Here is a 27,921-nt window from a genome sequence, read left to right as displayed (position 1 = left end):
GATTTGGGGTAAACCATTAAATAATTGTATTTTAGAAATGTCTGTTTAAGATGATCTTTCCAGGTACTTTGTAACCTTAAGTTCTAGAGTTATGTTAATTTAAGTGATGGAAGTTTATTAACTAGCTAGAGGATACTGAAATATCAATTACTAAACAGAGAAATTAACATATTTAGGAATATAAATGAAAATATTTGGTGTTAGCCTGAGTTGTTCTTCTCTATCAGAAAGCAGGTGTTTTAAGAAATTATCACTGATATTTGTGCTTACCAATCTATAGAATGCAAATGTAAAAGAGAGTTCATAATTGCTTACTTCTTAGCTTTCATTAAAAATTAGGGTCTTAAGAGTTGAAGATTCTAATTTAAACATATAATTAAAGCTAGTGGAATAACAGACATTTCAGTGTACAGTAAGAGACTGAAAGTGCTTACTGAAAGTGTATATTTTCAGTAAAGAAGGTATGAGGAATGAAAGGATATTTTAGTGAGAAAAAAGAATGATCTGGTTGACTTTATTTGGATGGAAAATGAGAGACAGGCTGGATACAGAAAATGATGAGGAGGAAGAAGTTTCATACATGGTCAGGATCAACTAAATTTAGATTGGAGTTAACTAAGTTAATGGATTTTGTTAAGTAAGCTATTGCAAGACTGGAATTTGATTTCTCTATGTTAGAAGCGCTCCTCTTTGATAAGATATTGTGTGAATTTCTGTGCCTTTGAATGATTCGCATTTGTTTTCTTTTAAACATTTTGTGGCTTTGGTTAAAAAAGTATTGTTTCAGTGACCTATGACCCTGTTTTGTTTTAAAACTTTTTGATAGTCCTAACAAACTTCCCAAGTGTCAAATCTAACTAAAGCTATTTTAACCTTCAGCTGACTCTGGGATGCTTCAAAGAAACATCTCTGAGACATCTTAGGGAGGAATGTTTAAGTTTATTTGGTATTTTAAATTCATAAGCATTGCCAAATGATTGGAGGTGAACTTTAGGCTACAGTGTATGGATAAATGTCATTAATATAGATATTTCAGAATTTATATATAATATATGTTTTCAGTCCTCATTCTAGTTGTTAACATAAAATGTTATTTGTTGCTGTTATTTAGTTGCTAAGTCATGTTCAACTCTTTGCCACCCTCTGAAATGAAGCACACTAGACTCATTTGTCCTCCACTATCTCCCAGAGTTTGCTTGAATTCATGTCCATTGAGTCAGTGATGCTATCTATTCATCTCATCCTCTACCACTCCCTTCTCCTTTTGCCTTCAGTCTTTCCCAACATCAGGATCTTTTCCGGTGAGTTGCCTCTTCCCATCAGGTGGCCAAAGTATTGAAGCTTTACCTTCAACATCAGTGCTTCAAATGAATATTCAGGGTTGATTTCCTTTAGCAGTGACTGGTTTGATCTCCTTGAAGCTTAAGGGACTCTCAGGAGTTTTCTCCAGCACCACAATTTGAAAGCACCAATTCCTCAGTGCTCAGCCTTCTTTATGGTCCAACTCTCACATCCATACATGACTACTGGAAAAACCATAGCCTTGACTAGACAGACATTTGTCAGCAAAGTGAAGTCCTTGCTTTTTAATACACTTTCTAGATTTGTCATAGCTTTCCTCCCAAGCAGAAAACATCTTTTAATTTCATGGCTGCAGTCACCATCTGCAGTGATTTTGGAACCCAAGAAAATAAGTCTGTCACTATTTCCACTTTATTCCCTTTCTATTTGCCATGAAGTGATGGGACTGGATGCCATGATCTTAGTTTTTGGGTTTTTTTTTTTAATGTTGAGTTTTAAGCCAGCTTTTTCACTCTTTGCTATATGTTATGGAAATATCCAAATTTCCTGCTCATCAAATCTCTAGCCATGCTATTTTAAGTTTTGTCCTTTACAGACAATTATTTTATATTGATGCTGTTACAAAAATGAAGATTTTCAAGAAGACTCATAAAAAGAACTTTCTAAGCAAATATAAGTTTCTGATAGTCTCTAGAAAATACCACTGAACTGACAAAAATACCACTGACAAAATTCTGATAGCAAACTTGATGACTTCATCTAGATCAACAGGATCAATCTGGAACTGAATGAACTGATGAATATGATTTATAACTTTATGACTTTGGAAAATATACTAGCTTGAATCTTTGTTTTTCAGAAAAACCTTTTCTCTTATGCTGTGGCTTACAACAAATTGATAAAGTATGCCTTTGTAAACAAAGATGAAAAATTTCTGTTTTTCTCTCTACCTGTTCCTGCCAGAATTTGGCTTCTCCAACTGGCTTTCCTATGGACTTGATGGTTTACTGCAAACTGGATTATAGTTAGTCATTCTAGTCATTGTTATAACTTGTTCTTTGTTTTCAAACTGTTTATGCTTTTGTCTCCCTGCTACACTATGACTTTGCCAATGTCACTAGCTACATTACTTATATCCTGCCTATTTTATAAAATTATTGTCTCTTACAGTACCCAGTGTGTAAGCAGGATAATAATGATAACTAGGTGACTTGAAGCAGTTGATTAGATATGTAGTTCTGTATAAGATCAATGATTGTAACAGTGTAACTCTAGATATGGGAAGAAGCAACAAAAACAAATATTCTCTTGGACCACAAGGGACTAATAAGCACAGGTAGCCCAGAGAATTTTGAATACTGTTTCATGGACTAAACCAGTAACAGAGCATTGAGTGCCCTGTCAATGAAATCACCAGATTTGGGAATGAGATTCCTAGCACCATGGGACAAAACTGTCATGAAATGCTCCCCAAACTATGGTCAAATTTATGACCCAGAAGAGGATCTTCCAACTGGAAATTGGCATTCACCATCTACCTCTACAAAGATTAAATCATGGTCACTACATCTACCGACCATGAATACCCACTGAAAGGATATCCTGGTGGAGATCAAGAATGAGGCCCTCTGTGCTCTGGAAAAACTGGTAGAATAGGCCTTCAGAAAGATACTTTTAAGAGAAGATTTTATGGGCTCTGGTTCTTACATCTTCTCATACCTAGAGAAATGCTAACATCAATGACAGTGATGGCTGCTTTGGCCATTAAGGGGAAAATTACTATTAAAAGTCAAAAGAGAGTGTTGTTCAGACATCTAAGGAAATAAATAGGTGACACTATGGTGTGATTTCAGACAAGCCCTTGTATTGTTAAGAAGCTGAGTTTTCCGAGCTGTGTCAGCCTTGGAGTGCCATAAGGCATTCTCAAAGCAATGTCTGCTAGTAGCTGGTGGCTACAGTCTTACCTTTGAAAGGTTTCCCCATGTAAATTTTCTATGTTTAGATGATGAAGTTGCTTTAGATCATATGTTAGCAAAAAGAAAAAACACATATGTAGTGACCAATAGCCACATTAAAGGTTAAAACCTACTTGGATGAACCGAGACAACTGGCTACATCTCCTCAAAGTGTTAAGTCTAGATTAGGAATCAGGCCTATATTCCTAAAAAGAAATAAGATCTATTTTGTCTATTAATATCTGGTTGTCACTCCTCCATCTACTGATTCCAAATGTCTCCATTTGTTTGTACAGGATAACCCAAGCACTGACTCTATTGTGACAATAATCAAAATTGTTATCAAATGTAACTTGGTTATTACTCCTTCTCTGACCCCTAACTAGTTGCAGTAATTCTTTTACTGATCATTGGCCTCTGTCTTTTTTTAAACCACTTGTTAAGTTTTGTCTCCTCCAGACTACAACAGACTCAATTCAAGGCAACAATGATGCAGACATTACAGCCGCTCCTCAGAACAGATCCTTCAGGAATAACTACAAAACCCACCCTGCAGCCCCTTAATGAACAGGGCAAGAATTCCATGACCCCACCTAGGTGGGGTCTATGAATCATGTGCCAGCCTGAAGAAGCTACAGAAGACAGACTATTATCCTTCATCCTCCTAATAAAGATTTCTTGGGGTTCAAATAGGGAAATTTGAAGTAAAAGATAGATGAGCCCCTGGGTCCAAGAGCTGGTGATCATCAAATTGAGCAAAACTAAGGTTCTGTCCTCAGCCAAGCAAGAATGATACCTATTTCCCCTCCTGCATTGATATGGAGGGAATAAACTAACAGAGGGAATTTGTTGCAGTGAAATAGAAAAAAAGAGGAATGAGTTTTTCTTTTGTTTCTTTCCCTTTCCTGAGAACAAAGAAGATATAGAGAACAGTGAGCAGGCCTGATCACTTGTTTTTACTTTAACTGTTCCTAATCTGTAGTCTGTAACTAAGTTTGCTTTTCTCAAAACCAATCTGCTACTATATAAACTACTACCAGCACCTATCACCTCCCTGACTCTGCATGGGTTATATCCTGCACCTATTACCCTTTAACTCTATGCTAATTACATCCTGTACCTGGAGCTTACCTTTATGACAGCTTTCCCTTGTAGTTTTCTTTCTTTTTTCATTTCAGAAAGAAAGCCATAGTACAATACACCAGAGGAAGACAAACCCAATTACTGGGTTACCTGATGCCAGCTATGAGTTTTGAAACAAAACAAGAAGAAGAATGCAAGACTTTCATTACTTTGATCCTATCATTTACTCTAAGACCATGAGACCCCGGCTACATGCAGTCTCTCAGCTCTCAGAGGAGGCGGGGCACAGTTCCTGAGGCACGAGCCTACTGTGTTCTCTCCCCTACTGGTTGAAGATTTAAGTCATCTTTCTGTTTCTTCCAAATTCTGTCTCTGTAATTTTTATTCAACTTCAGAGGCAGAGGAAGCCAAGGTTTTATGGCAACAGCACTACAGTTGAATGAACCAAAAGGAAACCTCCCATTAGTCCCCAGCATTAAAGGGCACCAGTCAAGTACATCCCATATATATACTTAGATACGTATGTTCCATGGGCTTCCCTGGTGGCTCAGTGGTACAGAATCTGCCTGCCGATGCAGGAGATGCAGGTTCAATCCCCGGGTAGAGAAGATCCCCTGGAGAAGGGAATGTCTATTCACTTCAGTATTCTTGCCTGGAGAATTCCATGAACAGAGGAACCTGGCAGGCTAGAGGCCATGGGATAGCAAAAGAGTCAGACATGACTTAGCAAGTAAACAACAAAATATGTCACATGTATACGTATATACATAAACACATGCATCTTTTAAGACTGGAAAAAAACTTGCTGATGGGATTCTAATGGAAACAAAAGTTGAAGGTATAATAATTGGCACAATGAAAATTTATATAAACTGGTATATTTAAATGGATTTATATAAGATGGTTACATCTCTTGTGCCTAATTATAATGTAGGATAAATATTATGAATCTCATTGGGGAATGCTTCCCCTACCTGATATTATAAGACAGGGCATATAAATCTGCCCCTTAACAACATTAATTAAACATACCAAAAGAAACTAGCAGTGTTACCTGAACCCTCATAATATGAAATTAAAATTGAAAGCTCATATTCGGGGGGTAATAAAGATAATATTAGTGATTTTAGCTATGGGCTTAAGAGGGTCTTTGTTGAAAGTCTTGTGCTAACTTTTGAAGGCATGATAAATTGAAGCCTAACTTTGTAGCAAATAGAACCCTCGATTTGCAGTTTAGTTGAAAATTTTCTCACGGATATAAAAAAAAATTTTTTTTAAATATTGTTGGGCAAATCATTCTTTTAATATCATTTAGTGGCAGACCAGTTCTTAGGGGGAAATAAAACAACTGTCTCCGTCTTTGTCTTGCAAATCTCTGTAAATCAGAAATGCAAATACTGCGCACAATAACCTGAGGCTGAGTTAAAGGAGCTCAATCAGGTAAAACCTGAGACTGAAGGAAATGAAAGGAGAAAGCCTTTTGAAACTCAAACTACCGGAAAGGTTCCATCACCCCAAAGCTAATTCTCAGCTTCCTTAGGATCTACCAAGGAAAATATATATCTTAAAAGTCTTACTACAAATAGTAAAGCCTTAACTATCTGAGCAAGTGAATTTAACTATTGCAGCTATTGTTTATAAATTTGTAAGTTTATCTCGTAATACCTGATTCAGAACATTTTAATTTTTTATCATGAAACCATAGGATATCCAGTTTTTCTGTTTATATGTCTGTGTACATTAAACATATAATACTTTCTGCTTAATGATATACCCAATTGAAGCAGAATTCCAGAGAATAGCAAGGAGAGATAAGAAAGCTTTCTTAAGTGAATAATGTAGGGAAATAGAGGAAAAAAGTAGAATGGGAAAGACTAGAGATCTCTTTAAGAAAACTGGAGACACCAAGGAAATATTTCATATAAAGATAGACACAAAAAAAGGACAAAAATGACAAGGACCTAGCAGAAGCAGAAGAGATTAAGAAGAAATGGCAAGAATACACAGAACATCTGTATGAAAAAGCTCTTAATGGCCCAGATAACCATGATGGTGTGGTCACTCACTTAGAGCCAGACATCCTGGAGTGTGAAGTCAAATGGGCTTTAAGAAGCATTACTATGAATAAGTTAGTGAAAGTGATGAAATTCCAGCTGAACTATTTCAAATCCTAAAAGATGATGCTGTTAAAGTGCTGCACTCAATATGCCAGCAAATGTGGAAAACTCAGCAGTGGCCACAGTACTGGGGAAGGTCAGTTTTCATTCCAATCCCAAAGAAGGGCAATGCCAAGGGATGTTCAAATTACCATACAATTGCACTCATTTCACATACTAGCAAGATTATGCTCAAATCCTTCAAGCTAGGGTTCAGTAGTATGTGAACTGAGAACTTCCAGATGTAGAAACTAGATTTGGAAAAGGCAGAGGAACCAGAGATCAAATTGCCAACATCTGCTGGATCATAGAAAAAGCAAGGGAATTCCAAAAAACATCTACTTCTGCTTCATTGACTATGCTAAAGCCTTTGACTTTGTGAATCACAACAAACTATGGAATATTCTTAAAGGAGGAGGCAGGAATATTCATAATGTGGAGGCAAATCACATTACCTGCCTCCTAAGGAACCTGTATGCAGGACCAGAAGCAACAGTTAGAACGGGATGTGGAACAGACTGGTTCCAAATTGGGAAAGGAGTACATCAAGGCTGCATATTGTCACCTTGCTTATTTAACTTATATGCAGAGTACATCATATGAAATGTTGGGCTGGGGGACTCACCAGCTGGAATCAAGATTACCTATAGAAATATCAACAACCTCATATATGCAGATGCTACCACTTTAATGGCAGAAAGTGAAGAGGAACTAAGGAGCTTCTTGATGAAGGTGAAAGAAGAGAGTGAAAAAGTTGGCTTAAAACTTAACAGTTAAAAATGAAGACCATGGCATCTGGTCCTACCACTTCATAGCAAATAGATAGGGTAAAAGTGGAAACAGTGTCAGATTTCACATTCTTGGCCTCCAAAATCAATGTGGACGGTGACTGCAGCCACAAAATTAAAAGACGCTGGCTCCTTGGAAGAAAAACTATGACAAACCTAGACAGCATATTAAAAAGCAGAGATATTACTTTGTCAAAAAAAGTTCCACATAGTCAAAGCTATGGTTTTACCAGTTGTCATGTACAGATATGAGAGGTGGACCAGAAGGAAAGCTGAGTGCTGAAGAATTGATGCTTTCCAACTGTGATACTAGAGAAAACTCTTGAGACTCCTTGTACAGCAAAGAGATTAAACCAGTCTACCCTAAAGGAAATTATCCCTGAATATTCATTGGAAGAATATTCATTGGAGCTGAAGCTCCAACACTTTGGCCACTTGATGTGAAGAACCGACTCACTGGAAAAGACCCTAATGCTGGGAAAGATTGGGGACAAAAGGAGAAGGGATGACAGAGAATGAGATGGTTGAATGGTGTCACTGATTCAATGGACATGAGTTTGAGCAAACTCCAGGAGAAAGACCGGGAAGCCTGACTTGCTGCAGTTCATGCGGCCGCAGAGAGTCAAACATGACTTAGCAACAGAAAAACAACACCAAATGGAGCATTGGTCACAGGACAAGAGAAAGTTGATATTTAACACATGCAACCTAGATTTATAAGAAAACTTCCAAGACTGAGAAGTGTTCAAAGGCAAAAGAAACACAACTTAACAAATTGAATATCGGTGAAACACAAGCAGCAAGTTAAGGTTCTTTGGTATGACCAAGTTCTCCCTCAAACATATAACACACAAATGAAGCTTAATGTGAGGGTGGTGTCTTTGGGACATGTAGGATGTGGGATGTGACATGTAATTTTGGAGATGGTATAAAAGAAAATGATTTGGTTTTTCTGGGCTGTAACACAGTTGACTCTTGGACAACGCAGGGATTAGAGGCACCAAGCCTTGAAAATCCACAGTATTATTTATAGCCTGCCCTCTATTCCTCCATATTTGTGGGTTCAACCAATCGCTGACGGTGTAGAACTATATTTATTTACTATTGAAAAAATTGGAGTATGAATGGACTCATGCAATTCAAACTCCTGACATTCAAGAGTCAGCTGTATGTAATATCCAAATACTTGGCTATGGTAAAGAGTATGTGCATCTCCACAGATGGGAAGGATGCTGGATGGCATTTGGAAACAGGTTTGCTGACTCAATTAGAAGTATTTTATAGTTTATATTTACGAGGGGAGAGGGGAAAGATATAAATGTTTCATCTTGCTGCTGTTACACCTGATGTAGAAAGCCTCCAAGAGGATGCTGTGACAGAATAATGGTGTGTCGTGGGTTATTAGAGATTGCAGATTAGGAACTTTTCATGCAGTTCCATTCCTTTCCTTTTCCCTCTCTCCTTGCAACAATACTCCACAGGGTAACTTGTATTAATATCCTTTTTATCAGATGGGAAAATTGAGGCCCAGAGAGGTTAAGTATCTTGCCCATATTCACATAGCTAGTAAGTATAGAACCACTGTTGGAACCTTTCCTACACTGAACTCCATTATCAAAAGTCAGATGTACGGTTATTGAAAGACATTCATATGTGAAAGACATGAAATGCACTCCATGGAGAGTCCCAAATATTAAATGGGCAGTTCACACATTAACACTCACACTGAGGTTTATGTCACATGGCTGTCATTAAAAAGCATCTTTTCATCCCTGGGTTTCCTTATCCATAGAGCTTCATCAGATCAGATCAGATCAGTTGCTCAGTCATGTCCGACTCTTTGCGACCCCACGAATCGCAGCACGCCAGGCCTCCCTGTCCATCACCAACTCCCAGAGTTCACTCAGACTCACGTCCATCGAGTCAGTGATGCCATCCAGCCATCTCATCCTCTGTCATCCCCTTCTCCTCCTGCCCCCAATCCCTCCCAGCATCAGAGACTTTTCCAATGAGTCAACTCTTTGCATGAACTGGCCAAAGTACTGGAGTTTCAGCTTTTAGCATCATTCCTTCCAAAGAAATCCCAGGGCTGATCTCCTTTAGAATGGACTGGTTGGATCTCCTTGCAGTCCAAGGGACTCTCAAGAGTCTTCTCCAACACCACAGTTCAAAAAGCATCAATTCTTCGGCGCTCAGCCTTCTTCACAGTCCAACTCTCACATCCATACATGACCACAGGAAAAACCATAGCCTTGACTAGACGAACCTTTGTTGGCAAAGTAATGTCTCTGCTTTTGAACATGCTATCTAGGTTGGTCATAACTTTCCTTCCAAGGAGTAAGTGTCTTTTAATTTCATGGCTGCAGTCACCATCTGTAGTGATTTTGGAGCCCAGAAAAATAAAATCTGACACTGTTCCACTGTTTCCCCATCTATTTCCCATGAAGTGGTGGGACCGGATGCCATGATCTTCGTTTTCTGAATGTTGAGCTTTAAGCCAACTTTTCCACTCTCCACTTTCACTTTCATCAAGAGGCTTTTGAGTTCCTCTTCACTTTCAGCCATAAGGGTGATGTCATCTGCATATGTGAGGTTATTGATATTTCTCCAGGCAATCTTGATTCCGGCTTGTGTTTTTCCAGTCCAGCATTTCTCATAGTCCTTCCGAAAGTTGGAAACACAGCTTCTAAAGGTGGCAAATCAGTTTCTAAAGTAAGTCAGTTTCCCAGTCTGTCCTCAAGGTCTATGACTTCCTTAGGCCACTCTGCTGAAATGTTCCTGTGTCTGTGATGGTATTTTAATATGGTATAGTCTAGGTGTTCAACAAATACTGTAGATACAGCACTTGGAGGGCTGGATGGAGGACAGATTTTGCTGGTCCTGCCTCAGGAAAGACAAGTAAAGCAGAGACAAGTAAAACACCCTCTTGCTAGCAAGGGTGTTGAAGAAAAAGCCAGTGGGATGGCAATAGTTAGACCACAAAAGGGTCCATGAAATACCTCAGAGTTTTCAGTATGCCTTGATAGATTGGAGCTAAAGGAGAAAGGATAAACACCTCTCTCAATCAAAGGTATTCTTCTGGGGTATAATACCTGTTGGGGACAGGGTGTGGGTTGGGAATCCAGTGGGGACCAGTCAAGTGAAGTCTGGAAGAGACAGGTGAATTAGAACATGTAGTTATTCTTGAACAGGGGTTTGAAACCAAAAATTTTCTATTTTGTAGCAAAACATCATGGTAGACAGAAATTTGGTCTGATTTTTCTTTTCTTCAAGGCATAGGATCATAGGTGTCCTTTGAAGTCTGTCTGATGTCTGGTTGTCAGATTTTGGTTGGTGCATGCAGAAGAGAAGTACAGTCATATCAACCACTATATACACACTTTAATAAGTTCCTATTCTGTGCCAGGTAACAGGAAACCAGATAAAGCATTCCTATTTTCACGGTGCTTGCAATTTAGTGGGTCGGAGGGTGTGGGAAAGATCAACAAGTTACAGAGAGTTGCATAAGCGATATACAAATATCCTGCATGAATGACAGGAATACACAGGAAGGACACCTCACTGGACCTGCAGATTAAGGTCAGCTTCTTAGTAGAGGCAGTGCCTGAACTAAGTCTAAGAAGACAAAGTCAAGAGGTAGTACACCAGCCCTACAGCAGGCGGATCTGGACAAGGTAACGGTAATAGGGTAATGCTCAGTTCTGGGCATTATTTAAACTCTCAGTTAAAAGGACCACAGGGCTTCCCTGGTGCTTCAACCGGTAAAGAATCAGCCTGCAATGCAGGAGACCTGGGTTTGATCCTTGGGTTGGGAAGATCCCCTGGAGAAGGGAAAGGCTATCCACTCCAGTATTCTGGCCTGGAGAATTCCACGGACTGTATAGTCCATGGGGTCACAAACAGTCGGACACGTCTGAGCGACTTTGACTTGAGCAAATGGGAATAGCAAGTAGAGACAATGAGGATGGAAAGATGAAGGAACTAGGGACAGTTAACCAAAATAGAGAAGCTTCAGGATGGATCTATCAGAGATATGGCCACAGGGAAGAGGCATTATATTAGTAAGGGCAGCCCCAAATCAGGGTCATTATTCTTTCAACAAAAGGAATGATTTTATAAAGCTTCAAAATGGAATGAATTTAACAAATGAGACAACTTGAGTAAAATATTTAAGCAGAATTTGATCTTCTTACAATGATGCTATTTAGAAGGTTGTGGGGTTGAATTATTATCGGAGTGAAAATTTGTTAAAAGGGCTCTAACATCCTCTCTGAAACAGTAGGACCCTTATATCACTTTTCTTAGACTATACTGAATTCAAAGGCCACCTTGAGCAGGAGCGTACAGGCAGATGTCTAAGGCACATGAATGCAAGTTGCATGGGTCTCCAAGTTACTAGGGAGTGGCGAGTATGAGGATGATACTAAAAGAAATTGTTTTTAATAGTCTATCCAAAGTAGAAACAAAATCCCCATTGGTATCGAGGCTTAGATGAGACAGTGTATTGGAGAACATGCCCCATAAGGTACCATTATAAACTGTATTAATATAAAATCCTCTTTCTAGTTTCCAGGTGACAAACATGACTAAATCATTATGATGGTCCCCAATCCAATGCTCTTGAAGTTTATTTTAAAAACCCAAACTTCACATTGTTTTCTCTGTACTTTGCTGTTTATTTCCTCTTCCCCTCCTCTTCCTTTTCTTTATTTTACTCTAAGCCTTTCCCACATTCCCAAGGGTAGACCATTCCTTTGTCTCTGAACTCCCTCTGCGTGGTACTAATTGCATTGGGTTATAACGGTGTTCGTAACTTTGTTGATAGTTGAAGATTGAGAGCAGATGGGCAAAGGCAATATTTTTCTGCATTAGCATCTGGTACATAGTAAGTGCTCAATAAAGCTTTGCTGAATGGACAAATGGATGAATAAGAGGCCATTTCCCTCATTGCATCTAATTTTATCCACCCCCACCCCCACTTCATACTGTGCTGACACTGTCTCTAACAGCTCACCAATGTTCTCTAATTGCCAAAACTAATGTCATCATCCTTGGATTCTAATGACACTATAATATAACCCATCATAACTCACTTCTCTTAATTTTTGTCACTCCACGTATTCTGATTATTCCACTACCTCTCTGTTTCTTATTTTTTCCCTTCTAATACCTGGTAGAACATTTCCATGAATCCCTGGCTTCTTTTCCGGAAACATATATAGGTAAAAGAGATATTCTCTACTTTCAAATTTCCAATAAGCCATCTGTTCAGAAAATTCCTAAATATAGATTTTGTTTCCCTAGGTTCTTCTCTAGCCCCACCTCTCAAATTGTTTGTTGGGCATTTCAAACTTATCATTATATTTTCACATAAAATCCAACAAAAACTATACTCATTTTCTTCTGACCAACTCCTCCATCCATTTCTTGATTCACTTGTGAATTCACTCGAATTGAGTCAGCCTGTCATTCTCCCCAAATACTTCGCAACTTTTTATTTCCATATTGCTGTTGTATAGTTTGTTTTACCTAAAATATCACCTTTCCTTAACATCTTCTTTAAAAATCTTATACAATCTTCAAGACTCAAATCAGTTATCACCTTTTGAAGCCTTTCTTGATCATCACTGCTAGATTACCTCCTGCCTCCTCACTCCTATAGAATTTGTACAATACTTATGAAACCTATCATGTAACACCTTATGTTATAGTTACCTTTAAATCATTATGTATCATAAGCCCTTTGAGGGAAAGCATGAGGCCCTGATTCAGGAACCACGTACCTGGTGGCACCATCCCTTGATGGACTGGAGATCTTTTTCCAGTTTAACAGTGAGTGTTTCTCGCTTACAATCTTTATTCTACTATTTTCTAATTGAACAACAGTAATAGTAGTCAAGTGGTCCTATGATGTGCTTTTACATTGAAAATTACTCTTTATTTTCCCCCAGTTGAACCCATATATGTTTCTGACAGCCAACCCCCCACCCCCACCAAAACAAGGGCTTTGACCATTCAGGACCTTGGGGGCTCCTATGATTTGGGAGAGGATGTGGCAAGGGCAATGGGGCAACTCCAAAGCAGGTGGGCAGCAGACCTCTCCAGGAAAGGTCCTGCAGCCAAAATGGTTCATCCAAGATGTAAAAAACTCAAGAAGGTCTGTATCGACCCTTATATTCAAGATTCATGATTTGAAAAGACAGGATCAGTTACCAGGGATGAACTTCTAGTGAATGAACATTCTCAGCAACACCTGGGTGCTTAGTCATGGACTGTAAGATCTATCTAATGCTTGGGGCTGGTGCACTGGGATGACCCAGAGGGATGGTACAGGGAGGGAGGTGGGAGGGGGGTTCAGGATGGGGAACACGTGTACACCCATGGTGGATTCATGTTGATGTATGGCAAAACCAACACAGTATTGTAAAGTAATTAGCCTCCAATTAAAATAAATAAATTTAAATTAAAAAAAATAAATTAGTGGAAAGACTTGCCTCTGGGTGTGATGGAGAAGGACTGCCCTGAGATATACAATGGGATCCAAGTCTGTCACCAAGGTGAGGTTCAAGGACAGACTGCAGGTCTAGCAGAGACTTGGGAAGCAGGCTGTTTAGACTTGTAGCTGAGTACGACTGGGAGTGGGATCGAGACCAGGGAATCAGTAAGCAGAGTTTTGTTATTTATGCATGTCTTGGTTCCTCTTTTAATCTCTCAGAGAGTTCATTCCCTCTTTTACCTTCAATCGTTACCCCTATATGAGGAAACATTTTTTTGGTCCTGAACAAATTTCATATTGTCCAGAGACCATCATCATTTGGATGTTTTCTTTCACTCAAATACAATATATCTATTTAGACCCAGTCTGAGAAGTAAGCAACATTTACCTTTCATTTGCTGAAATTAAAACAGCCCCTGCCAGGTAAAGAAACAGTGTTATCAGACTAGCACTTTTCTGAGCCTCTGGCTGCTGTGAGCTGGGTTCCAAGTCAGGTTCCCATTCGCTTCTACGGCCCCTTTTGTGGGGCTTAAGGATTGGTTTCCCCTCCTCTCTTCTTGGATGCTGCTCCACAGAACTGGACCCAGTCATCGTCACTGGCTCCTGAGGAGCGAAGGTGCCCCTCTCAGCGTCTTCCAACTTCCAATTTCATGAAACATCACACACATACCTTTTAGTTTTTAAAATACGAATTTTAAAATTTTGTTTTGAGTGGGAGAAATTACAGAGTTTTAAAAAGAAAAATCCTTGGTATTTGTTGGAGTTTAATTAGTAAACCTAATATTATTTAGTATATTTGTCTCTGCAACGTTAAAAAATTCTAGGTAACCATTGCCTTCAGTAAATGGGTATTCTTTCTGAAGGGACTCTCATTATCTCTCTCTGTCTCTCTCCCTTCACTCTATGGAAAGTTTACAGGAAAGACTGAAATCAGTTCTACCATCTGCAGCTCAAGTCTCTTTCTCTGCCTACACTTTGTTTCTAGAAGGAAATTGGGCAAAGCTTACCAAGACAGTTTGACCCAGCTATTCAATTTTCAGGAGTTTATTCTATGAAAAGAACAAGGGATGCTCTCAGATTTCTGTCAAGAATATTAATTTCACAGTTACCTGTAGTCATTCAAAATGGAAACAATATACATCTAAAAATAGAGGAATGATTAAATAAATGATTATAGCTATGCAATATAATGCATCCTTTAAAAATCTTATTTTGAAAACTATTTCCTGATTTGGAAAATGAAACAAAACAAAACACACACAAAAAAACAACCATTGAAACTGTTTTTATTATGATCCAAAATGTATATTGAATATGAGTGACTCTATGTGGCATAAGTAACACAAAAAAGTAAGTATAGGGTTCCAGACCTGTATCTAGTTTTCTGTATTGGAATGGTAGATTGTTTACACTTTTTAAAATGGAGGTCTTGGAAATACAGCCTTGAGGCCTGACTACCTTGAAAATAGTTATAAACCCTGAGGGTGCCATTGATAATGTTCTTCCAAATGTTTTTATAGGAGCATGTATTATTTTATTTGCTCATTCATTTAATCAGTAAGCATATAGTGACTGCTAAGTACCAAGTACTCTTCTTCATTCTGAGGAGATAAAAGTAAACAAAACAGAAAAGACACGCTCCTTGCTCTGCCCAGGGTTTAGAATCCTTTAAAACTAGGAAGAAGCATTCTTTAAAATCTCATTTCATTTGGCCCAGTAATTTTATTTCTGGGAATCTACCCTAAGGAAACAATCAAGAAAACAAAATAAAATTATCATACAGAATTAGCAGATTCTCAACAGTAGGGAGATGGTTAAAGTAGTAATAGCATATTCATGTAATGGAATAATATTAAGAGGAAGCCACTACCATTATGTTACTGAAGAGTGTTAATAACATGAGAAAATATTATTCATGTTTTCCATTAATATCAATGGAAAAAAATAACCTACCAAATTACCTAGAATCTTACCTCAGTAATGTAATGAAATAGTCATAAAAAGAGAAATTCAAATGTTAACAGGTGTTACTTTTGCATGGTGGAGTCGTGGGTGATTTGCATTTTTGTGTCTATGTTCTTCATGAACAAGGTTTAATTTTACAATCAGGAAAACCATGTTGCTTTTATTTTTTACGATAATTCAAAGATGATCTGTTAAAAATTCAAGGAGCATACAAAAAGGTAATTTAACATTTCCTCCAAGTCTGCATTGCCATGGCGGAGTAAAGAAGAAATCATTCATATGGAGGCCTCTTCCTCTCTAAAACACTCTAGGGAAAGAATGGATGACCATGCCTGTAGGGGAGCTAGATTCACTGGAGGGCCTAAGGGGATTAATTCACTCTGCTCACGAGGCTGAGCAAGGAAAAACAGAAGGAGCATTGGAGAACCTAGAGACACAGCCTTGAGGCAGCATCCCTAACTCTCCTTGAACTCTAACCCTGAGCATGCCTTTGATAACCTGCACATCAGGCACAAGTGGCATTTCTTGTCATTTCCCTCAGCTCTGACACCAGAGACCTTCTGATCTTACTGAGGGTGTCACAGAGAGTCAGGGTCCTGTGTGTGGTTTGCCTAGAGACAAACAGTGGAGTCTGAGATGTCAGAGTCAAGGCAGCCAAAATCAGGCTCCTTTCGCAACCCACTGTGAAGACCTTGACCCTGAATCCTACCCCTCACCTTCTAAGCGCAAAGAGAAAGAGAAGAGCTATGGAGCATGTCATTGCTGTATAAGCCAGAGCAGGAGAGCTGTATGCTGGGGCTCCATCAGCTACTGAATGCTTGGGCTCACACTGACTGTCGGGTCTCCCTTGAGCTCACAAGTACCCAATGAAGTAAAAATATCAACTTTCCCTCTAAGTTAGGGATAATCAAGATAGTATGTGTAAAGCTGAAATGGCATCAGGCTTCACTGCATCAGTTATGCATCATGCTGTGAGTTTTCTAAGTTTAAGGGGGCTGAGAAGTTAAGGGAGCAGTCACTGCAGAAAGACTTACAGGTGTATCTGACATCCAGCAAAACAAATATCTAAAAACCAGAGTAGCGTAAGAGAGACATTCTCAAAAAAATTCATTTCAGTACCACTTTGAGTAATTGGTTCCTCTCCTACATTTAAAATATAAATTGACTCACCACAATTTATTTTTCACATTACATATTAAGCACATAAGAGTTGCATAAAGGGAATTTAAAAATCAGCATTTGGATATCACTGCAAAAGAAACATAGTTTCCTCTGATTTAAAAAGAGATTTGGCTATAGAATCCGCTCAAATCAATTACAAATTTTATGCAAAAGAGTTCAATAATTTTGGGAAAAAATTTTTGAAGCTTTTCTCATAGCTTCTCTTTGGGTTTCTCATATTTATTTATCTCAGCAAGGCCATCAGAAGGACCCATTTCAAAATCACAGTGGCAGGTGTTTTAAGCATACCTCCACATCCTAGGTAAACATTTAACACTTGTGAACCTATAGATATACACATTAGAGACCTAGGGCACTAACAAAAAGTCAATACAAATAGAGCTATGCTCTAATAATTAGTTTTCCATCATGCCACCTTATGACCCACTTGAAAATGCCAGCATTTTCACTATTAATCAGCTTCTGGAACCCTAGCCTGTCGAATGCAGGAAAAAGCTCTCAATTGCCTTTGATTGCCTTTGCCAAGCATGTTTCTCTATGGATACAGACAGTCTAAAAACATTGACCTTACATGGCAAGAGAAATTTTGAAAAACTCCTGGATCCCTATATGTGGAGTTCCTTAAGAACAACATAGCTGCCTCTCATTCCTGAATGAGAACTCCTAGCAGCATAGACAGAGCTTAATTAGAATTCTGCATTTTATGATTCTAATGGAATGCTCTTAACATCCAAATAATATTAGAGGGGTAAGACGGGAGCAAAAAGCCCCTGAATCTTCAGGAAAAAGTGAAAATGAGGAATTTTGCCTACATGTACTCAAAATTGGAAAGCATCCAAAGGCTGAACAGCAGAAGAGCAGCCCTGCAAGGATTCACAGTACCCCAGTCAGGGGCCAGACCCTTGGCTATACCCTAGGTATCCCCTTTAGGCTGTAAAGGCAGAAGACAGAAGGAATATATGGAAAGAAGCAAAGCAGGAGTTGAAAGGAAAAATGTCAGGGAGATGAGTGGAGAAGGGGAAAAAAAGAGTTAAATGAAGAAAAAAAAGGGGGGGGGGATGTTTCCAGGCGGCTCAGTGGTAAAGAATCTACCTGCCAATGCAGGAGATGCAAGTTCACTCCCTATGTGGGAACAATGCACTGGAGAAGAGAACGGCAACCCACTCCAGTATTCTTGCCTGGAAAATCCCATGGACAGAGGGGCCTGGCGGGCTACAGTCCATGGGGTTGCAAAGAGTCGGACACAACTGAGTGATTGTACACACATATGTACATGTAATGGAAAAGAGACAGAAAAATGGAAAGGAGTAGAAAAGGAAAGAGAGATAGAAAAGAAAAGCATCAGATAAGATTAAAATCCCCCATCAACAACTGACTCGGCTAGCTGTCAGTACAAATCCAGTGGTGCAAGTGGTCAATCTCCACCTTGAACCATGCACTATTCCACCCTGAAGCTCCATAGCAATGCTATCTTCCTTTAAAGATACTTTTTCCCTTTTTCCACAAAGGTCAAGCTCACCTATCGAAGGCCACAGCCGTCATGGAGTAAATACTGGCAAAGACAGCAGCAATGGGGAAGAAGTTGTGGAATTTGCAGTAGAACAGGCCATAGTACCACTCATTGTGGACTGCGTAGGTGAAGTTCACCACTGTATTGAATGCAGCCATGGAGGCCTCTGCGAAGGCCAGGTTCACCAGGAAGTAGTTAGTAACTGTCCTCATTCTCTTGTGGGCCAAGATGATCCACATAACCACCACGTTGCCCACCACGGAGGTCACCACGATGACAGTGTAGGCAGCTGCCCAAAGGACAATTTGCCAGGCTGGCTGCACAAACTGGTTAGGCTCCGAGATGTTGGTGGAGATGTTTGGAAAGAGGTCTGAGTCCACTGGGAGGACGTTATCCATTCTTCTGCTAAGTGATTAAGCCCTTCTCTCTATACACACACAGACCCTTTTGCAGCAGGGTCCTGAGCCAGCGCCTGAGGTCAAAAAGCCCTGTTTAACCCAGACGGGAGGGCTCGTAGGCGCTTTCTGGACAGAACCCCTTCCTTACAAGAAGACTTGACGCTCAAATAAAATCTTCTAGATGTGCTGTATATCCTTGGCTTTGAATTCCTCCACTTTTAAGCTTCAGGAAGCACTTGAGTTCTGTAATCTGCAAACAGCGTCTCTCCCGCGTTGAGCTGGAACAGAGAAAGAAATTCCACGGGTCACGGTTCCAGGAGGCAGGAGACACCCCCCCACCTTACTGCACCTGCTGCTGCTTCCAAGTGCTGTTCTTCCTGCCTGTAGCGAGAAAGGCAAAGCCCTATGCTGCGTGAGGACTTGGGGGCGAAGATAAGGCTGGGAGGTATTAGTCACAGCACGACCTGTAAAAGTCAGAGTCTATGGCCGGGATTCTGGGGCCCTGGGTCCAGCTGGAGATTTTTTTCCTCTGCTTTCATTACCGCCGCCGCCGCTGCCGCCGCCGCCGCCGCCTGCAGCTTTGCAGGCGCCTCTTGGCTCAAGTCCTGCTCAGCTTGGGAGTTAGCAGAACCTTGGCAGGCTGCGCCCGAGGTCTTTATAACAGGCTGTAGCGACGTCACCGAGAAGGGGCAGTACCTGGGCTGCGTACTCGCCGGCCCTCTTTCACAGGGCCGCAGCTGCACTATCTGTTGACAACCGGCTCACTGCACCATCACAGCCACCAAGCCTTTTGCTGCTACCTGCTGTGGGAGTCTGCAAACCGTGCGTGCTCCCAACACAATCCTGGAGGGGGCGCTAGCTAGGTCGCCCTGGAGTAACTGCGCCAGATGGGGTCCGCTGCTGCAAGCACAGATGAACCAAAGGGGAAAAGAAGGATTTGGGAAGGAGCTGCAGGGTTGGACACCCAACATCCAAAGAGGGCGGGAATGCTGCCGTAACTCTGCAGAGGCCCCTGCCTCTGGCGGTTGGTGTTGGCGATGTGTGGGGATAACGTGCCGACGCTGCGCTCCCCACCTCGCTCCAGCCCAAACACTCCCCAAATACTTAGTTCCTTTCACTAGTAGACCGAATCCCTGGGAGGAAGTGATAGTTTCTAAGCTTTGGAGAACATCTTCCTCAGCTCCCCTGGGAGCTTGGCCCCTTGCTCCGTGAAAAGCCCCAGCTAAGCTCTCCAGATGAGGCCCCTGCGCAGGCAGTGGGGACTGGGCTGAGCTCTCTGCTAACCAGTGTGTTTCCCAGACGCGCAGCTCTGGGCTCTCTGCCAGCACCCCCTGTCTCGAGTTCGCGGTCCAGCAACCTGCAGCCTCTGCCTCTGAGCCTCCCGGGACTGTGGGCCAGAGCCCATCCCCGGTAGCGTCGGGGATTCGTCTTCCTCTCACCAACCCGCTGCCAAGTTTGCATAAGCACTGGAGGAGAGGTCCGCCAGTCTTCGCTCCCCACTCCATACCCAGCCCTGGCGGGCTTTTAAGACCTTGTCTCCTACTCCAAGGCCATTTCAAATGGCCAAGCTGGAACAGGGTCCAGAGAAGCAGTAGGAAGGGCTCCCCAGTAGTTCAGTTCAGTTCACTGGCTCAGTCCTGTCCGACTCTTTGCGACCTCATGCACACCAGGCCTCCCTGTCCATCACCAACTCCCGGAGTTTATCCAAACTCATGTCCACTGAGGCCGTGATGCCATCCAACGATCTCATCCTCTGTCGTCCCCTTCTCCTCCTGCCTTCAATCTTTCCCAACATCAGGGTCTTTTCAAATGAGTCAGCACTTCGCATCAGGTGGCCAAAATATTGGAGTTTCAGCTTCAACATCAGCCCTTCCAATAAACACCCAGGACTGATTTCCTTTAGGATGGACTGGTTTGATCTCCTGCAGTCCAGGGGACTCTCAAAAGTCTTCTCCAACACCACAGTTCAAAAGCATCAATTCTTCGGTGCTCAGCATCCATACATGACCAATGGAAAAACCATAGCCTTGACTAGACAGACCTTTGTTGACAAAGTAATGTCTCTGCTTTTCAATATCCTCTCTAGGTTGGTCATAACTGTCCTTCCAAGGAATAAGCATCTTTTAATTTCATGGCTGCAATCACCATCTGCAGTTATTTTGGAGCCCAGAAAAATTAAGTCAGCCACTGTTTCCCCATCTATTTGCCATGAAATGATGGGACCAGGTGCCATGATCTTCGTTTTCTGAATGTTGAGCTTTAAGCCAACTTTTTCACTCTCCTCTTTCACTTTCATCAAGAGGCTCTTTAGTTCTTCTTCACTTTCTGCCATAAGGGTGGTATCATCTGCATATCTGAGGTTATTGATATTTCTCCCAGCAATCTTGATTCCAGCTTATGCTTCATCCAGCCTGGTGTTTCTTATGATATACTCTGCATATAAGTTAAATAAGCAGGGTGACAATATACAGCCTTGCTGTACTCCTTTTCCTATTTGGAACCAGTCTGTTGTTCCATGTCCAGTTCTAACTGTTGCTTCCTGACCTGCATACAGGTTTCTCAAGAGGCAGGTTAGGTGGTCTGGTATTCCCATCCCTTGAAGAATTTTCCACAGTTTATTGTGATCCACACAGTCAAAGGCTTTGGCATAGTCAATAAAGCAGAAATAGATGTTTTTCTGGAACTCTCTTGCTTTTTCAATGCTCCAGAGCATGTTGGCAATTTGATCTCTGGTTCCTCTGCCTTTTCTAAAGCCAGCTTGAACAACTGGAAGTTCATGGTTCATGTATTGCTGCAGCCTGGCTTGGAGAATTTTGAGCATTACTTTACTAGCGTGTGAGATGAGTGCAATTGTGCGGTAGTTTGAGTATTCTTTGGCCTTGCTTTTCTTTGGGATTGGAATGAAAACTGACCTTTTCCAGTCCTGTGGCCACTGCTGAGTTTTCCAAATTTGCTGGCATGCTGGGTGCAGCACTTTCACAGCATCATCTTTTAGGATTTGAAATAGCTCAACTGGAATTCCATCACCTCCACTAGCCTTGTTCATAGTGATACTTCCTAAGGCCCGCTTGACTTCACCTTCCAGGATGTCTGGCTCTAGGTCAGTGATCGCACCTTCATGGTTATCTGGATCGTGAAGATCTTTTTTGTACAGTTCTATTGTGTATTCTTGACACCTCTTCTTAATATCTTCTGCTTCTGTTAGGTCCCTACAATTTCTGTCCTTTATTGTGCCCATCTTTGCATGAAATGTTCCCTTAGTATCTCTAGTTTTTTTGAAGAGATCTCTAGTCTTTCCTATTCTATTGTTTTCCTCTATTTCTTTGCATTGATTGCTGAGGAAGGCTTTTTTATCTCTCCTTGCTATTCTTTGGAACTCTGCATTCAAATGGGTATATCTTTCCTTTTCTCCTTTGCCTTTCACTTCTCTTCTTTTCACAGCTGTTTGTAAGGCCTCCTCAGACAGCCATTTTGCTTTTTTGCATTTCTTTTCCATGGGGATGGTCTTGATCCCTGTCTCCTGTACAATGTCATGAACCTCTGTCCATAGTTCATCAGGCACTCTGTCTATCAGATCTAGTCCCTTAAATCTATTTCTCACTTCCACTGTATAGTCATAAGGGATTTGATTTAGGTCATACCTGTGAATGGTCTAGTGGTTTCCCCCACTTTCTTCAATTTAAATCTGAATTTGGCAACAAGGAGTTCATGATAGGAGCCACAGTCAGCTCCCGGTCTTGTTTTTGCTGACTGTATAGAGCTTCTCTCCATCTTTGGCTGTAAAGTTATAATCAATCTGATTTTGGTGTTGACCATCTGGTGATGTCCATGTGTAGAGTCTTCTCTTGTGTTGTTGGAAGAGGATGTTTGCTATGACCAGTGCATTCTCTAGGCAAAACTCAGTTAGCCTTTGCACTGTTTGTTTCTGTACTCCAAGGTCAAATTTGCCTGTTACTCCAGGTATTTCTTGTCTTCCTACTTTTGCATTCCAGTCCCCTATGATGAAAAGGACATCTTTTTTGGGTGTTAGTTCTAAAAGGTCTTGTAGGTCTTCATAGAACTGTTCAACCGCACCTTCTTTGGCATTACTGGTCGGAGCATAGACTTGAATTATTGTGATATTGAATGGTTTGCCTTGGAAATGAACAGAGATCATTCTGTCGTTTTTGAGATTGCATCTAAGTACTGCATTTTGGACTCTTTTGTTGACCATGATGGCTACTCCATTTCTTCCAAGGGATTCCTGCCCACAGTAGTAGATATAATGGTCATCTGAGTTAAATTCACTCATTCCAGTCCATCTTAGTTCACTGATTCCTAGAATGTTGACATTCAGTCATGCCATCCACTGTTTGACCACTTCCAATTTGCCTTGATTCATGGACCTGACATTCCAGGTTCCTATGCAATATTGCTCTTTACAGCATTGGACCTTGCTTCCATCACCAGTCACATCCACAACTGGGTATTGTTTTTGCTTTGGCTCCATCCTTTCCTTCTTTCTGGAGTTATTTCTCCACTGATCTCCAGTAGCATATTGGTCACCTGTCCAATTGGGCATATTGGGCACCAGAAGCATATTGGGCTTCCCTGTCCTTCACTATCTCCCTCAATTTGCTCAAACTCACGTCCATTGAGTTGGTGATGCAATCCAACCATGTCATCGCCTGTCGTCCCCTTCTTCTCCTGCCTTCAATCCTTCCCAGGATCAGGGTCTTTTCAAATGAGTCAGTTCTTTTCATCTGATGGCCAAAGTATTGCAGTTCCAGCTTCAGCATCAGTCCTTCCAATGAATATTCAGGGTTGATTTCCTTTAGGATGGACTGGTTTGGTCTCCTTGCAGTCAAAGAGACTCTCAAGAGTCTTCTCTGACACCACAGTTCAAAAGCATCAATTCTTTGCCACTCAGATTTCTTTATAGTCCAACTTTTACATCCATACATGACTACTGGAAAAACCATAGCTTTGACGAGGTGGACATTTGTTGGCAAAGTAATGCCTTTGCTTTTGAATACACTGTCTAGCTTGGTCATAGCTTCTCTTCCAAGGAGCAAGAGTCTTTCAATTTGATGGCTGCAGTCACCACCTGCAGTGACTGCTTCCATTGTTTCCCCAACTATCTGCCACGATGGACCGAATGCCATCTTAGTTTTTTAAATGTAGACTTTTAAGCCAACTTTCTCACTCTCCTCTTTCACTTTCATCAAGAGGCTCTTTAGTTCCTCTTCGCTTTCTGCCATAAGGGTCATGTCATCTGCATATCTGAGGTTATTGATATTTCTCCCAAAAATTTTGATTCCAGCTTATGCTTCATCCAGCCCGGCATTTCATATAATGTACTCTGCATTTAAGTTGAATAAGCAGGGTGACAATATATGGTTTTGATGTACTCCTTTCCCTACTTGGAACCAGTCTATTGTTCCATGTCTGATTCTAGTTGTGGTTATACAGTTCTTCTTGACCTGCATACAGGTTTTTCAGGAGGCAGGTAAGGTGGTCTGGTACTCCCATCTTTTTAAGAATTTTCCAGTTTCTTGTGATCCACACAGTCGAAGGCTTTGGCATAGTCAATAAAGCAGAAATAGATGTTTTTCTGGAACTCTTTCTTTTTCGATGATCCAGCGGATGTTGGCAATTTGATCTCTAGTTCCTCTGCCTTTTCTAAATCCAGCCTGAACATCTGGGAGTTCACGGTTTACCTACTGCTGAACCTTAGCTTGGAGAATTTTGAGCATTACTTTACTAGTGTGTGAGATGAGTGCAATTGTGTGGTAGTTTGAGCACTCTTTGGCATTGACCTTTTTGGGGATTGAAATGAAAACTGACATTTTCCAGTCCTGTGGCCACTGCTGAGTTTTCCAAATTTGCTGGCATGTTGGGTGCAGCACTTTCACAGCATCGTCTTTTAGGATTTGAAATAGCTCAACTGGAATTCCATCACCTCCACCAGCTTTGTTCATAGTGATGCTTTCTAAGGCTCACTTGACTTCGCATTCCAGGATGTCTCGCTCTAGGTAAGTGATCACACCATTGTGGTTATCTGGATCATGAAGATCTTTTTTGTATAGTTCTTCTGTGTATTCTTGCCACCTCTTCTTAATATCTTTTGCTTCTGTTAGGTCCATACCATGTTCTGTCCTTTATTGTGCCCATATTTGCATGAAAGATTCCTTTGGTATCTCTAATTTTCTTGAGGAGATTACTCTAGTCTTTCCCATTCTATTGCTTTTCTCTATTTCTTTGCATTGATCACTGAGGAAGGCTTTCTTATCTCTCCTTGCTATTCTTTGGAGGAACTTTGCATTCAAATGGGTATATCTTTCCTTTCAGATATATCTCATTTTTTTTTTTCAGATATTTCCTTTCAGATTCCTTTGCAGATTCCTTCAGAATTCCTGAAAAATTCCTATTACAGATATTCCCTTTCAGATATATCTCTCCTTCCAGCAAGCAAAATATCTCCAGGAAGGGCTTTAATGTTCAGAAATGTATTATATGGATTTATACTGGGCTAAAATCAGATGATTTTGGGGAATCTGCTAATTAACACTGATTTTGTTGAATTCTCACATTTCAGTGTTTACCATTATTCAGGGAGTAATTTTGCAAAACTGTATCAATAAGATCCTATATATGTTTTTATTCTCCAAGAGTTGATATTTTTTTCTTTTCTACTCACCTCCTCATTGACATACAATACAGACCCATCAGGCTCAAAGAAAATTCTGTTTACAATCTAATATAAATTCTTTCTCATTAGTCCAGGCCCTTTAATACTATATAGACAGACCTGCAAACCACAATATCCATAATATACAAATATAGGATTTTCACTATTGTCTGAATCTTATTTTTCTCACTCAAAACATTGTTTGGATGCTTCAGAGTTATATGAAAATTTACTTTGCTTCCAGTTTTTGCTACTAAAGACAAGGCTACAATAAACATTTTTATGTCTTTGCAGTTCAATACTTTTTTTCAATGGGATAAACTCCAAGTAGAATTGTTAGGTAATGGATTGTATTTATATTTATATGCACATATGCGTATGTGTTGTGTGTTTCTATTTTATGTTGCCAGATTGCATTCTAAAAGGGTGTCATACTATTAATATCACTAATGACTAAATCACTGTTTTCCCACATCACCTACAGTAATATATATTAAGGGTTTTGTCAGTCTAAAATATGCAAAGTATGATAACTTTGTTAATACATGGTATCTATTTTCTGACTACTAGAGAATTTGGACTTTAATATTTTTTGGCTGTGTGGATTTTCCCTTCTCTAAACTGTCTATTTATATTCCTTTGTTCCTTTCTGTGTTGGATTGCTTTGTGGTCATTTTTTTTTTTCTCAGTGCTCTTTGTATGTTACATGTATGAACACTTTTTATGTCATGAATATTTCAAATATTTTTTCTGGTGACACTTAAGTCTTTAATTCACCTGGAGTTTCTTATTTTATATTATGTAAAATACTTTTTTCATATTGCATGCTCATTTCCACAGCTCCATTTTCCTAGTGAATTAAATAATTATCCTTGTCACAGAATACATTTTTGAATATATGTGATTTAATATTTATATGCTCCAGTCTTTCCCACTGATCCATTTATGTATTCCTACAGCAACATTATACATATAATTCATATACATATAATTTACTTTTCCTAGCCCCCTTGCAATTAGGCAGAGCCTTATGACTAATTCAGGCTTCCCTGGTGGCTCAGCTGGTAAGGAATCCACCTGCAATGCACGACCTGGGATCCATCCCTGGGTTGGGAAGATCCCCTGGAGAAGCGAATGACAACCCACTCCAATATCCTGGCCTGCAGAATTCCATGGACTGTATAGTCCATGGGGTCACAAAGATTCGGACATGACTGAGCAACTTTCACTTTATCACTTTATTTTATGACTAATTCAGCCAATAGATTGTTAGTGGAAATGATATGTGTCACTTTCAGGCTGAAACATAGATGTGTGTGAGGGCTAAGGGACAGTAAAAGAAAAAGAGAGTAAGAGAGAGACATCTTCATATGATGTCACCTGCTAAGTCCCAAATGATGCAGCTACACGAGCGCAAGTCCTGATCACCCGGAGTTCCTGGGCTACTGGTAACACAGGCCCCTGCCAAATCATTTTGGACATGTAGCATAAACAAGAAGTGAGCTCTTGTTGTGTTAATACACTGTCTATGCGTGCTCAGTTGCGTCCAGTTCTATGCAACCCCATGGACTGTAGCCCGTCAGGCTCCCCTGTCCATGGGATTCTCTAGGCCAGAATTCTGGAGTTGGTAACCACTCCCTTCTCCAGGGGATTTTCCTGACCCACGGATCGAGCCCGCGTCTCCTGCATTGGCAGGTAGATTCTTTAACTCTGTGCCACCTGAGAATCCATCAGGGTTTGCAAGTTCATTCGCTACATCTGTGTCTCTATTCCTATCCTGAAACTGGGTTCATCAGTAGCATTTTTCTAGATTCCATATATATGTGCGTTAATACACAATATTTGTTTTTCTCTTTCTGACTTACTTCACTGTGTATGACAGACTCTAGGTTCATCCATATCACTACAAATGGCCCAATTTTGTTCCCTTTTATGGCTAATATCCCACGGTATATATGTACCAACACAACTAACACAACATTGTAAAGCAATTATACTCCAATAAAAAAATAGTTACCAGTAAACCCCACCAGGGTTTGGGATTCATTTGTTACTCATCCTGATATAGTAGCTTAACCTGACTAATACAGAAATAAAATAAGGCAAGTTCACATAAGTGCTTACTTCCTGCTTTTCTTATCTATTTGGGGGCATCATATTTAAATTTTAGTATTTTTAATCCAATTTAAAAGGTTCCAAACAAAATAAAGTACTTTGGTATTCTAACTGGAACTGCCTTGAATTTACTTTTGACAAAATTGACAATTTTTATTCTAAACTTTTTCTTTGAAGAACATGAGATGCCTTTCTATTTCTTCTAGTCTTCCTTTATTCCTTTCAAAAAGGTTTTATAATTTTGGTTAAAATAGATCCAGTCTTTGGATTAAGTGTATTTCCATGTACTTTTTTCCCATGT

General features: G+C 40.3%; 1 protein-coding gene across 1 annotated transcript in view; it reads right to left on the bottom strand.

Moving 5' to 3' along the window:
- TACR1 (tachykinin receptor 1) overlaps positions 1-20,364 on the bottom strand; it is a 189,523-nt gene extending 169,159 nt beyond the window's left edge. Inside the window, exon 1 of the mRNA XM_002691188.6 lies at positions 18,447-20,364. Within this exon, the coding sequence (XP_002691234.1) occupies positions 18,447-18,835 (389 nt within the window). The 5' untranslated portion in view covers positions 18,836-20,364. The remainder of the gene's footprint in view (positions 1-18,446) is intronic.
- Between the last annotated feature and the right edge of the window lie 7,557 nt (positions 20,365-27,921).

This window comes from Bos taurus, chromosome 11 (assembly GCF_002263795.3).
Source record: "Bos taurus isolate L1 Dominette 01449 registration number 42190680 breed Hereford chromosome 11, ARS-UCD2.0, whole genome shotgun sequence".
NCBI classification, from domain to species: Eukaryota; Metazoa; Chordata; class Mammalia; order Artiodactyla; family Bovidae; genus Bos; species Bos taurus.
The sequence above is the reverse complement of the archived record's forward strand: the minus strand, read 5'-3'. Positions and strand labels throughout refer to the sequence as shown.